This window comes from Pseudochaenichthys georgianus, chromosome 17 (genome assembly GCF_902827115.2).
Source record: "Pseudochaenichthys georgianus chromosome 17, fPseGeo1.2, whole genome shotgun sequence".
In the NCBI taxonomy this organism is placed as follows: Eukaryota; Metazoa; Chordata; class Actinopteri; order Perciformes; family Channichthyidae; genus Pseudochaenichthys; species Pseudochaenichthys georgianus.
Genome location: NC_047519.1, coordinates 31,761,059 through 31,773,459, shown reverse-complemented (window position 1 = coordinate 31,773,459; position 12,401 = coordinate 31,761,059). Strand labels below are relative to the sequence as shown.

The 12,401-nt window shown below is 37.4% G+C and overlaps 1 protein-coding gene across 1 annotated transcript in view; it reads right to left on the bottom strand.

Moving 5' to 3' along the window:
* LOC117462378 (dynein axonemal heavy chain 8-like) overlaps positions 1–12,090 on the bottom strand; it is a 46,287-nt gene extending 34,197 nt beyond the window's left edge. The window contains exons 1-33 of the mRNA XM_071206222.1: positions 11,990–12,090; positions 11,737–11,871; positions 11,399–11,483; positions 11,111–11,262; positions 10,644–10,830; positions 10,239–10,402; positions 9,884–10,060; positions 9,544–9,657; positions 8,783–8,890; positions 8,587–8,688; positions 8,338–8,484; positions 8,057–8,254; positions 7,856–7,932; positions 7,639–7,738; positions 7,416–7,535; positions 7,188–7,323; positions 6,624–6,811; positions 6,453–6,533; positions 5,939–6,055; positions 5,645–5,764; positions 4,625–4,781; positions 4,399–4,505; positions 4,202–4,308; positions 4,055–4,124; positions 3,791–3,914; positions 2,835–3,007; positions 2,591–2,717; positions 1,913–2,148; positions 1,643–1,747; positions 1,438–1,551; positions 1,289–1,351; positions 982–1,082; positions 725–862 (exon numbers count right to left, since the gene is read on the bottom strand). Coding sequence (XP_071062323.1) covers positions 725–862; positions 982–1,082; positions 1,289–1,351; positions 1,438–1,551; positions 1,643–1,747; positions 1,913–2,148; positions 2,591–2,717; positions 2,835–3,007; positions 3,791–3,914; positions 4,055–4,124; positions 4,202–4,308; positions 4,399–4,505; positions 4,625–4,781; positions 5,645–5,764; positions 5,939–6,055; positions 6,453–6,533; positions 6,624–6,811; positions 7,188–7,323; positions 7,416–7,535; positions 7,639–7,738; positions 7,856–7,932; positions 8,057–8,254; positions 8,338–8,484; positions 8,587–8,688; positions 8,783–8,890; positions 9,544–9,657; positions 9,884–10,060; positions 10,239–10,402; positions 10,644–10,830; positions 11,111–11,262; positions 11,399–11,483; positions 11,737–11,871; positions 11,990–12,031 — 4,172 coding nt within the window. The 5' untranslated portion in view covers positions 12,032–12,090. The remainder of the gene's footprint in view (positions 1–724; positions 863–981; positions 1,083–1,288; positions 1,352–1,437; positions 1,552–1,642; positions 1,748–1,912; positions 2,149–2,590; positions 2,718–2,834; positions 3,008–3,790; positions 3,915–4,054; positions 4,125–4,201; positions 4,309–4,398; positions 4,506–4,624; positions 4,782–5,644; positions 5,765–5,938; positions 6,056–6,452; positions 6,534–6,623; positions 6,812–7,187; positions 7,324–7,415; positions 7,536–7,638; positions 7,739–7,855; positions 7,933–8,056; positions 8,255–8,337; positions 8,485–8,586; positions 8,689–8,782; positions 8,891–9,543; positions 9,658–9,883; positions 10,061–10,238; positions 10,403–10,643; positions 10,831–11,110; positions 11,263–11,398; positions 11,484–11,736; positions 11,872–11,989) is intronic.
* Positions 12,091–12,401: the final 311 nt, after the last annotated feature.

Sequence of the window (12,401 nt, the reverse complement as noted above, 5' to 3'; positions counted from 1 at the left end):
GGGGGATCCCAAGGCGCTCCCAGGCCAGCGAAGAGATATAATCCCTCCACCTGGTCCTAGGTCTACCCCTTGGTCTCTTCCCAGCTGGACGTGCCTGGAACACCTCCCTAGGGAGGCGCCCAGGTGGCATCCTAACTAGGTGCCCGAACCACTTCAACTGGCTCCTTTCGACGCGAAGGAGGAGCGGCTCAACTCCGAGTCCCTCCCTGATGACCGAACTTCTCACCTTATCCCTAAGGGAGACACCCGCCACCCTGCAGAGCAAACCCATCTCGGCCGCTTGTATCCGCGATCTCGTTCATGACTCGCCTAATACCCCAAAACAATAGGCCTGCTTACCACTCCAACAGTATATAACAAAGTACAGCCTAATAATAACAACAGCTTAACGTGACCTCTCTGTATCGCCTCGTTCACACATTAAATCAACAATACAAATACAACTACAGATTATATAAGCCTTTCGTTCAAATGCAATTTAAAATGCTCACAGGTTTTACACCTCTTGTAAAATGTAGACTACATTTATTACGGAGTTTATGTCCAACAGACTCACAGATCGTTGGCTACTGAGAGATATACTCACGGACCACTAGGGGGCGCTCACGGACCACACTTTGAGAAACACTGCTATAAGCAATGTTGTTTCCCAACAAATAAAAAGCATAATGCATATTGGGTGCAACAGTAAGGTGGGGAGAAACAACAATAATACTTGGATTACCTGTTCTGAAATTCCAAAAGTTCTCCATTTATCTTCTCAATATCCACTTCTGTCCACAGAATGCCATAGTACCCGCTGATTTTACCCATCACTGCATCATAGAGGCCATAGAGTTTGTGCAGGAGGTCAAGCTCTTTTCTAAAGTTATAAAAGGAAATCATTGATTGAATTAGTCTGAACACATTTTCAAATATTATCAAGATGAACAACTTAACCAAGAACTCCAGCTAAAGTAGCTTTTGTAGAGTTGTACAAACTTTTTCTTCTGTAGGCAGTCATACTGTGTGACTGGCAAGCCGAGGAGTTGCTCCCCAGAGTTATACGTGGTGAAATCCCTCCACAGTTCTTCAAATTGAGTCTGAGGAGAAACAAACAACAAGGTTTTCATTTGATGGTATTTTCTTTCATCTTACTTCGTTTAATTCAATTTTTGTTTCTTCATGGGCTAAAAATAGTGAGGTCACAATTCAATTATTTGGAGTAATGGTTAACAGGTTAAAACAATTAAAAATGAAGTGTTCTACAAATTGTATATGTAATATATGGCCTCTCTTCTTGTGTTACCTGACAGATCCGAAGCCTGGAGCTGGCTTCTTGGGGAGCAATTCCATCAGCCATGGGGCCTTCCTAAAAGCAAGACCATTTGAATCAGTTAATTGATTAATTGACTTTGAATGATAAAAATCTTTCCTACAAATTCACAGATGACTTACTGTATCATACTGGTTCAAAAAAGTGCCAACATCATTTTGGAAAGTAGTTACACCCTCCAGAAGGTCTTGTTTGAAAATGGGCTGCTTACGAACAAGTTCTTCTTGCACTAATCTCTGGGAAAGACAGGAACCAAAACGTTTCAGAAGAACACATTATAAAACCAAAAAATATAAATATATATATGAATACAATTATAATACTGACAGCTTTAGACTGAAGCTTTGTGAAGAAATGCCTCAGATTGAACACTCCCTCTGCTTCTCTTTTGGTCACCTCTGCTTCATATTTAGTCAAAATTTCAAAAGCTTCCTGTAACATATAACATAATCATAAAATGGTTATTTGACATGCACATCATTGAAAATGCAGTTCTTACTTATCAAGGAAAAAACAACATTTCTGAACCACCGTGGCGTGATCAAACGTTTTTCAGAGCACACAGATTAAAAATTTGATAAGCAACAAATGTCATACCTCAATGGAAATCAATGTCATATCAGTTTGTATTTCAGCATCCCGGAGCTTAGACAGGGCCCCCATGGATTTGCGCACATCTTCGAGATTAGCCACAGGGTGGGATAGTTGTACAATGTATTTGTTAGTATGGATGCTGGTGTCGATCATTTTCTTCTTGTACTTCTCCTTCAGGTATTTGCACAAAAGCTTCTTCCAGGCTTTGGTCTCAACTGTCAAGGACTTCCTTAATGGCGCTGCATTCAAGAGATATCATTTACAGTGCAGAAAATGCAACCCCTTCGCTCTAACATAAGCACAGTTCATAAACCAGGCCCGACCTACAAATCACGGCAAAACCAAAATGTTGCTATCAAATCCATTTTTTAAATCAAATTCCCTATGATAGAGGGGGTTTTTTATTGTAAAAAAATTGTTGGCTGAGACAGCAATGTCGGTAAGTATGTACACGGCTTGGTTTCAAACAGAAATATATTATTACAACATTTAAATTTTGAAAATGTGGTGTTCCCAAAAGGTCATTACATATACAGACAATCATGCTCAAGACATAGCTGCTTCTAACTGTAAAAGTAAAAAACTCTAACACTTCAGACCATCCTCTGGCTGTGTACTGTAATGCTTTCTCTCAAGTATCAAGTGAAACCCTGATGCTGTACATTATTCCTGCTACCGTACCTGTTGACAATTCAGTCGACCCCAAAACAATGATGGGTTTGATATCATCAATATCTTTTTCAATTGAGTCGTAGTGCTGGATTTCAGATTTGATCTGGATCAAGGATGGATTGCTGTCCATGAATTCCTTTAAAAGTTAAGATAAACATGATGTCGTTGGTCATCATCATCATCTTCATCATCATCATCAGCATTATTGGAAAACATATTTTCTGCCAGAAGGTCTTATGTTATGTGTACAAACCTTGACTTTGAGGTTCCTGTCAACCTCCCAAAGCACTCTGAACGGGCTGAATTGCTTCAGAACACCGGGTGCTTCTTTCCTTTGGGTGCTGACTGCTGATTTCAGAATGACCACAACCTTTTTTATGTCCTTGTGTTCAACAACTCTGTGATAGAAATTTTCTTTTTCTCCGCCTGTATGAACATCACAAAAAAAAGATTAAATGTATTTTGACTATAGAGAGGCGAAGTCCCGCCCATCTACTTCCGACCCATGGGACCTTATTTTGGGGAAATTATGTATTGAAGTCAATGGGGAAAGAAAGATTATCTCTCTATCCGTTTGAATTGTGCCACGAATTACACATATGATGTTTGTCAATCTTAAAAAATGATTTCCATATAAAAAAAAAAAAATCACAGTTTGTCGTAAAACTGTTGAAATATAAGACTATGAAAAATACGCAACTATAACCAGAATCCCGGTCCCGCATGCTGGCTCTTACGGAACCGACTAACTCCCCTTGTGTGTGTGTGTACAGCTCTCAACATGCCCAGACTTGTAGTGATTGTCACCTCTTTTAATACTTTTCGCCTCATTCTGAAAGAAAGAAGTGAAATGTGCCAACGTGACAGCCGTCTTGGTGTGTGGTGTGAAACGGGAGATGTAGTTCATTGAGTGGTTTCACTTTACTTCACGCTTTCTCTCCCCATTGACTTCAATACATAATTTTTCCGAAATAAGGTCTCATGGAGGTCCCCCGGAAAGGGAGGGACTTCGCCACTCTATATTTGAAAAAAAAGCCTACAAATATATGACTTACTAAACTTCAATTTAATGCATTTCGTCTGTTTCAATTTAATAAGACGAATAGTTGGTTGCCTCAGATCCACATTCATTATATGTAAGGATACACTGTATGTGATTTCTGTCTGTCTTTCAGGTATTCATCCATGTGCATGCTGACAACAACGTACCTTTGTTCTTGGTGCCATCATGACTGTATTCCCGCTGCCAGGCAATGCCCTTGCTTATTTCCAAGACCAAATCGATTAACCGATTGATTGCCTGTTGGATCTCCTCTACAGCGGGAATCATTACCTGATGACAACATCAGACAGAGAACACATATTTTCTGTTTAACACAATTGGCAAGGAGATCTAAGTTGTCCATCACCTTTAAACAAGTAACAGTACTTGTGTGAGGTGGAATCAGTTGCCAATGAGAAGTAGAAACTCACCACGTTTGGTATAATCAGCTGGACTTCACTATTTATTAGCGAAACCATCTTAGACTTTGTTGATTTCGATCTGGAAGAGATCATGTCATTCCTATTAGATTTTGGCCTTTTTTATTTTTACATGCTGAATAAAACAGACACACTTACTTAGTGCCACACACTCTCCTTCTCAGGGCCTTCAGAGATAGCTTGGTTGTTTTCACCAGTGCATCGAATACCCTCTCAGTAAAGTATTCATAAAGCTTCTTAAACTCCTGGAATTAAGATGTTTTATTTAAGCATTGACATATTTATGCTTATGGTTTTTATATGAGCAATGTTTTATAGTTTGTAAGCAAACAAACCTTCTCAAATTTGATTGCTCTATCTCTGTCAGGACCTTCTGAATTCCTTCCCACATCCTCACTAGGGGCTTTCTGAGTCTCTCCTGAGAATGACACGGTCCGTCGTCCTACATTGAAAAGGTTAGATAAAGGAGATAAACATGCATACATGTAAGATATTGTAATTTCAGGTGCTGTATGACCGTTTCTTCAATTGTTTTATATTAATTCCACCTGTATTCAATACCTGAGATAGGCAATTGACCTGAAACGGGTTCCTCCACAGTCTTCTTTGTGCTTTTTGATTCATAAATGCCCCTGAACACATTATCAAGCTCCTTCACTGCTCGTTTAACACGATTATATTTGAAGTCCAATATCTTTGTCCACTCCTTAGAATGATTCTAAAAACAGATATATAATGAGTCAATAAATGAACCAGACATAATTCAAATAGAGAGGTGAAGTCCCTCCCTTTCCGGGGCACCTCCATGGGACCTTATTTTGGAAAAAGTATGTATTGAAGTCAATGGCGAGAGAAAGATTATCTTTCGATCCCGTTTGAATTGTGCCACAAATTTCACATATGATGTTTGTCAATTTAAAAGATAATTTTGCAGGTCAAAAATAATACGTTTTGCCGTAAAACTGTGAAGTAAGACTTTTTTTGTGTGAAACCGCTCAATGAACTACATCTCCCGTCTTGCACCACACACCAAGAAGGCCGTCACGTTGCCACATTTCACTTCTTTCTTTCAGAATGAGGGGAAAAGCATTAAAAGAGGTGAAAATCACTGTCTGGGCATGTTGAGAGCTGTACATACACAAAAGGGGAGTTAGTCGGTTCCGTAAGAGCCAACATGCGGGACCGGGACTCTGGGATTTGTAGTCTTTCTAGCTGCGTATTTTTCAGTCTTATATTTCAACAGTTGTACGACAAACTGTGACTTTTTTGACGTGGAAATTATTTTTTAAGATTCACAAACATCATATGTGTAATTCATGGCACAATTCAAACAGGATCGAAAGATATGTTTTCTCTCCCCATTGACTTCAATACATTATTTTTCCGAAATGAGGTCCCATGAGTCGGAAATAGATGGGCGGGACTTCACCCCTCTATGTATTGCAGATAAAAAACTAAACCTTTGTTAAGGCCACATAGGGCAGCAGAAATACATGTTGAACTCAACATTATTATAACAATATTCAGCGAAAAATAAGGAAATTCAATATTCATGTAATAATTTTGAAGATGAATAAATACCTCATTGAGGTCCATCAAGTGCTGCACTGAAGATGCATGGTCTTCAGGGAGCTCTATCATCACAGTCTCTGAGATGTCTCTAAGGACATCATCAATGTGTATCTTACAGACATCCTGCACCTGGAAAACAGGAAAGGAAACATATGGAAATATTCCTCTAAAGCAATAGCAGCTTCATGAATACCTGGGGGGTAGAAGTGTGAAAAGGGTTGCTGACCGGCGATTGCAATGCTATCCATATGTGACAAATAAAGATAGCTAACATTTGGTAAGAGCGTTTCTTCAGCAACATACATTCTTTACGAGATGTTTAAGCTCAAACAAAGCAGCGTCCACATTTTCGAAGAACTTGTCCAGGAGAAAGGACGACCAGGTGAGCATCACCGAGCCGTGGCGAAGCACAGATTCCACCTTGCATTTCACCAAAACAGAACAGGTAAATAATTAGAAACTGTGAAAGCGTTCTATAAATAACACAACAGTAACTTTTTAAGGCACAAATGACGTGATAATAAAAATGTGATAAAGCTAGTTCCACACCTATGAATATTGCCTGTAGCAAGCTTTACATTTGACTTTTTATACAATTGCTCACATAACGCACTAGTGTTTTAGTGGATAAAGAACTTAGCAAGAAGCACTGAAAGGGTTTGTTTGCACTGACCTGTGGAACATAGAAGTTGAAGTATTTATGTTTAATTTATCATAACATTATATTTGATACAAGTCTCTCTTTACCAATTCGATTTATTTTGTATTAAGGTAAATGTTCTACTTAAAAAATTAACTGTGTTTACAAACTGCTTACATGTTTTATTTTTGAAGTCATCAGGTTGACTAACTCTGCAGGAATGCTCTGAATGGTCGCCTCATAATCTGTCAAAATGGTCTATAGAAAAAAAAAAACACACAAAAAAGTAATTTTTAATAAAGCTTCCAGTCCATCTGTTAAAATGTTTTAAATGTCGTTATAATTTACCTGCAGTCGGAGGTGGTCGGAGTTGAGTTTGCTTTCCAACTTTAAAAGATTCAAAGCCTGCTTCGGAACCTCCATTCCCATCTTCATCAAACAGTTAGCCTCCCGTATGACCTCGGTGACTTTAGGGTCGAAGTTGACAACTAATTTTCCAGTCTTTGCGTGACGAACCAGCAGAGTAATATTCAAGACTGTAATAAGGAGGAATGGGGGAGAAGGCATTTGAAAATAATTCAAGGTTCAAGGAGAGTGCCACAGTGACGCGTCCTAAAACCCGGAAGTAAGTTAGCATTTTACCTTCCGGTTCCTTCGACAAAAACCAATGCAATTTCTCCATAGGCTTTTGTAAAATAGCTTGAAATAAGGTCTGTGGTTGACACACATTGAAGAGACAGATCACGTTTTGTTCAGCCGGATAATCTCCACATGTCTACCCTACTTTTATAATTTTCGAATCATAAATCTAATCGATAGATTTATGTCCTAGTTTTAGGACGCATCACTGTGGCACTCTATTGTGTTGCAATCTAGGGTATCAACATAACAAGTCATAGCCAGGTAACTTACTATAATCCAATTTGGACACTTCAGTCATCCATGCTCTGTGGTAAACAGACTCAAACTCTAGAAATGCAGCTGCAGTTTGGTTGTACATTTTCACCACATCTTGTCCCTCAGGGCTGGACAGGATGTCAGAGTTGTTCTGTTAATGGCAAAAGGTGATTTCAACATTAAAACAATTCAGGAGATAACTCATTATTTAAAGTTGTTTTTCAGAGAGAAATTAAGCCATACTTTTATGTATGTGATGGGTTCCTCTATTATTTGGTAGAGATGCTTGACCCAACCAATCCTTCCAGCCACTGGAGGCATGTTTCTAGCTAATGGTGGGTCATCTCTCTGTTTTTCATAGAGCTGCAGAGAAAATGTACATGTTAATTTAATCAAAAACGTCAAAGTTTTAATTTGACATTTATATATTATTCTCTGTGTCGACTGAAGCATGGAAATGGGATACCTTTTTCGCAAACTCTACTTCTGAGAAATAGTGCTGAAGAATACGAGCCAACAGGTTGGAGATTTCAGAGTCAAGACAGGGAATATTCAGCCTCTGAAAACTACAAATAACAAGAATCATTAAACACCGCATTAAAATGTTAGGATTAGAAAGCCAAATCATCCAGTTTAAAAAAAAAAAAGACAGAACAATGTTTATATTATATTTATATACTAACCGCTGTATTAGGACCAGAGCTTGCTGAGATGAGAATTTGTTCAAGAAACAGGAACTCATAAATGCCCGAAGCTGATGCTGCAGAAAGGGATAGCCGAAATATAAATAAACCATCTATTGTATATTTGGAACAATACTTAATGAACTTAAAGAAAGGAAGCTACCTACATTACAAACTGTACACAAAAGGATATAAATATACCTCAATGTGGCCAATTTGAGCGATGAACTTCGTGAAATCCGACTCAAATTCAATGGTCCTTGGAGTCAACATGTCATACTGCTTCCTCTTCATGTTCATGGACACAGTGTGGAATTGTCTGGCCAGAATCTCAATGCCCTCAATATTTGATTTCCCAAGGGGTTCAAACATCTTGAACAGTGTAATTATTTGTGTGATCTACAATAAAGAATGCTTGGTTACTTTGCGAGACCTTGTGATTAGAGTGGGATTCAAATTTAAAAAGTGAGCATGGACCGCACCTTTTCAAGCTGCTTGCAGAAGCCCTCAAACTTGCCAAAAATCTGACTCTCTGAAACATCAAAGGGCTTCTTTCCAGGACTTTCCATATTTTTTTTCTTTGCTTTCTGGAAGCATGACTGATACTCCTGAAATAGGCGGATGCAGTCCTGCCAAAAATAGAAGATGCATAAATAAAGTGGCATGCTGATTTTAACACAAGTTACATGACACCACAAAATGATCCATAAAGCGGTAGGTGTCATTATCACCTGCATTTTCTTGACCATTTCCTCAGCATCTTGGTCCCATATTAGACATTTGCCGTTGTCAGTAATATATGATCTGCAGGCTGTAACCATCTGATTTGTAACCTGGAAGTTTTTTTTGAGAAACAAAAAGTAAATTGGACGCTTACATTTTCTGAAAACAACTTAAATGTTCTGCGACTAAAAACAAAACACTTACTTTTACGAACAGTGCCGATATCTTTTCTCTGGTATTGTAGTACAATGAAACATCGTAAATCATTTGAATAGCATTGATGACGTTCGGCACGCTTTTCAACATGGTGACCTGAAATCACACATAATTCAAATATTATTAAACTACTAGGTACCGAATCACCTTCATATGTGACATTCTTAAAGTTCCAGTTAAAGTTGTAACATTTTTGATATTACCAAAAAATCCATTGGCTCTAAGAGAAGTAGAAAGGTGACTAGTACGATCTGTCGCACTTAAATTAGATTACTTTATTGTCATTACAAAATGCAAGCACAGTGTAACGAAATTAAGGGTGCTTGAACTGGCGACCCTACAGGTCCCAGTCCAAGCCCCTACTGACTGAGCCACTGCCGGAGATTGTTGGCTTGTTCAATAAACATTGAATTACATGTCAACTGTTTTAAGTGTGTTATTGTCAAAAAAATAATAAGGATTGATATCATGGGTAATGTGAAAGGTGATCATCAATGTTTAATATGTTTTATGCCGATTTATGTCATTATGTCACTCTAATACGTATGGTGTAATAAGTCCTCCCTGTAGAATGTCAACACTCTACAAAGAAGTAATACATTTGATATGCAGTGTTTTAACAACCATTGGCACATTGTGCCAGCAATATACCCCTACATCTTAGTGCAGATACAATGAGTACATTGTAGCATACAAAAAGTACAAATACAAACGTTGCTTAGACATGTATTATAAATGAATGCTCCTACCGGGTCACTATTGTAAAGAGGTTGACAGATTTTCTCCAGTGTGTTAAGATATTTGACATTGTCCTTTGCCTCATTTACGCGATCTGTTATCCTGGCATCCAGCTCCCGCCACATCTATATAGTTCAAAAAGTTGATATACAATGTAATCCTTCAAAAAGACAAGTTAAAGATGCAATTTACGCCTACCGATTCTTGTTTCAAATAAAAACTCTTTTCACTTAAAGTGATGTTCTCAGGTTTAATTAAAAACACATAAGACATGTCTTAAAAAAGATTGAAAAATATATACACAATAACTCTGTATTAGTATGTTGACTTTCTACACTTAAGCGTCCATACCTTCATAGTCTTGGAGTGGCTGATATGGAGCACCATCACCACCGCCTTACACTCTGGACCCTTGATGTGATTGATGATGGAGTTGAACCTTAAAGACATTTTTTTCCAGTGTTCTAACTCACTCAACGGGCCTGCAGAATCAACCCCTTTCCTTAACTGATCAGTTTCAATCAGGACCTGACGAGGATGGATATAGAGAATAATTATAATTATTATTATTATGAGTATTTTCCACACGCAGTAATTCATGTACAATAAGATTAATTTTGTGAGTAATATGCTTTGGCAGTTAACTGATGCTTGATACTGGGTAAGTGGTAAAGGATTTATTTTTAAAGATTGTAAATAAATTTACCTTCTCGATTTGCTTATACCATTGCATGAGAATTTCTTCCAGTCGATGCACCATGTCAAAGTTAGCAGCTGCAACCTTCATGTCTTCAACGGAGACCAACTTAGAGAAGTCAATGTCAGTGACTTTATAAAGATGAACAATACTCTCATTGCTCATCTGGATGTCTAAGGTACAAACAAGCAAAAAAGTACAAGATCATCAAATTCACCACCATTATTGGGTTACACCGATATAATGGCTAACAGATAAAGATTGACCATTCTAAAGAAATTAAATATGACTGGCGAAACAATATGGTAAAGACTGTTGGTGTGGTGTGGTGTTGCTGCTTATAATGTATTATAATCAAAACTTGAAGACTTAAAAAAAAGTGCAAATGCCAACTTAAATCAAATAACAACTTACCATCTAAAGAGCTAAGGCAAAACTTCATGGAGTACTTGAAGTTACTTTTAATTTTTTCACCATGTCTTGATTTATCTAAGACACCCCAGTTTTGTCCCGCATCGAGAGCTGGTAACAGAAAATTGAAGGTATTTCTTGTTCCTTTTAGAAGGCCCTCTCTGGCATCGACCATTGAAAAGAAGATCTCCTACAAAGCATGAAGATAATATCCTCCATTTATTTTATTTATAGAAGGACCATGCATACAAAAACATTAATCTCAGCAAAGAGAAGAGATGCAATATGCCAGATTATAGCTAATAGCTAATTTCCATCTCTTCACAAAATCCAAAAGGGAAAAAAAGGCAATTAAAATAACTGAACTGGGGTTGCTAATCTTACTGATTTGCAGTGTAAAAATTAAAGCTTTATATTTTACACACAAACAATATCCAGAAAAACACTACTTTACACAAAACAGACGTTACCTCACGTATGTTTTCTGAATTCACAGGAATGTCCACTCTGGTCCGTGTGAAAGAGCAGCAAATACCTGTCAGGCATGTCTGAGACAGATTGGCTAAAAACAGCCTCAATATTTTTCCCTTTTTGGTAGTGCCAGTATATGAGCGTCCACACTCTGAAATTAAATGGTCAAATGTTTTTTTGATTAAAATCTCAAATTAATCTGGACAATTTATAAAGATTCTGTACTAAAATGTAATATTTAAGTACAGGGACAAATACAATCAACTATGCAATACAATTATGCCTACCTATTCCTGGAACTTCCGACATTTGATACACAAAGGAAATGGCCTTACGACCTCCTTTGGCGAAGAAATCATCAAAATCATCCAGCTATTTAGCAAGACAAAAAAATTAAATTATTTTAAACTTTTAATGAAATGGCTGAGTTAAATAGGCAATAAGGACATTAAACCAAAAACACACTTTTTATTTCGTCGTAAATAAAAACATCTACGAAATGTAAACTTCTCTTATAAGTCAAGGAGAGACACCGCTGGTATTGGTATCAACTACTTTATGTATGGTGTGACATACCTAGTATTATCTATGGGAAAAAAAAGTTGTCACCAATGGAATAACTCACAGGTGAACAATCTAAAATAAATTCCTCTACTGCTGTTGGCTTCAAGAACAGACCGTTGGCCAGGATGTCAATCATGTACTTGTGTGAAGGGGTGAGGAGCTTATTTCTCTCCTGTCTAGCCTGCATGTATTTGGCCTGTAGAAAACAAAGGTTGTAAATAGAAGCAATGGTATTTCAACACTTGGAAAAAACGCTGTGCCATACTGAACTAGTACAACAAATGTGTTCACTTATATTTTGTAAGGACATGTACCTGAGATGCATGCTTGTTTGCCTTTGAATCAGGTGTATCCATCTTTGAGGGCTCAGGCAATATTACTTATTTCACTGTTGAATAACGTAGTTTTTCTGCATATTCTCTGTAATGAGCAAAAGAAACACAACATAATTGTATACCAACAAACGCTTCATTATCGTGGACATGAACTGTAGTTTGTTGAATAGACATAGCAAAGTTATACAAAGTGACTTGATGAAGCCTCAAAGAAATACCGTTAATCCAAGTAAAATGTATTTTTGTGTATTTTTTTCAGTAAAATTATTTTGTATTTTCTTGTTTTACTCTGTATAAATACCTGTGTACCCCTGATGTCAATATTTTTGTGTGAATATAATGTTTGATGTAGATATATATTTTCTTGAATAAAGGAGAAAAAAAAGAAGAA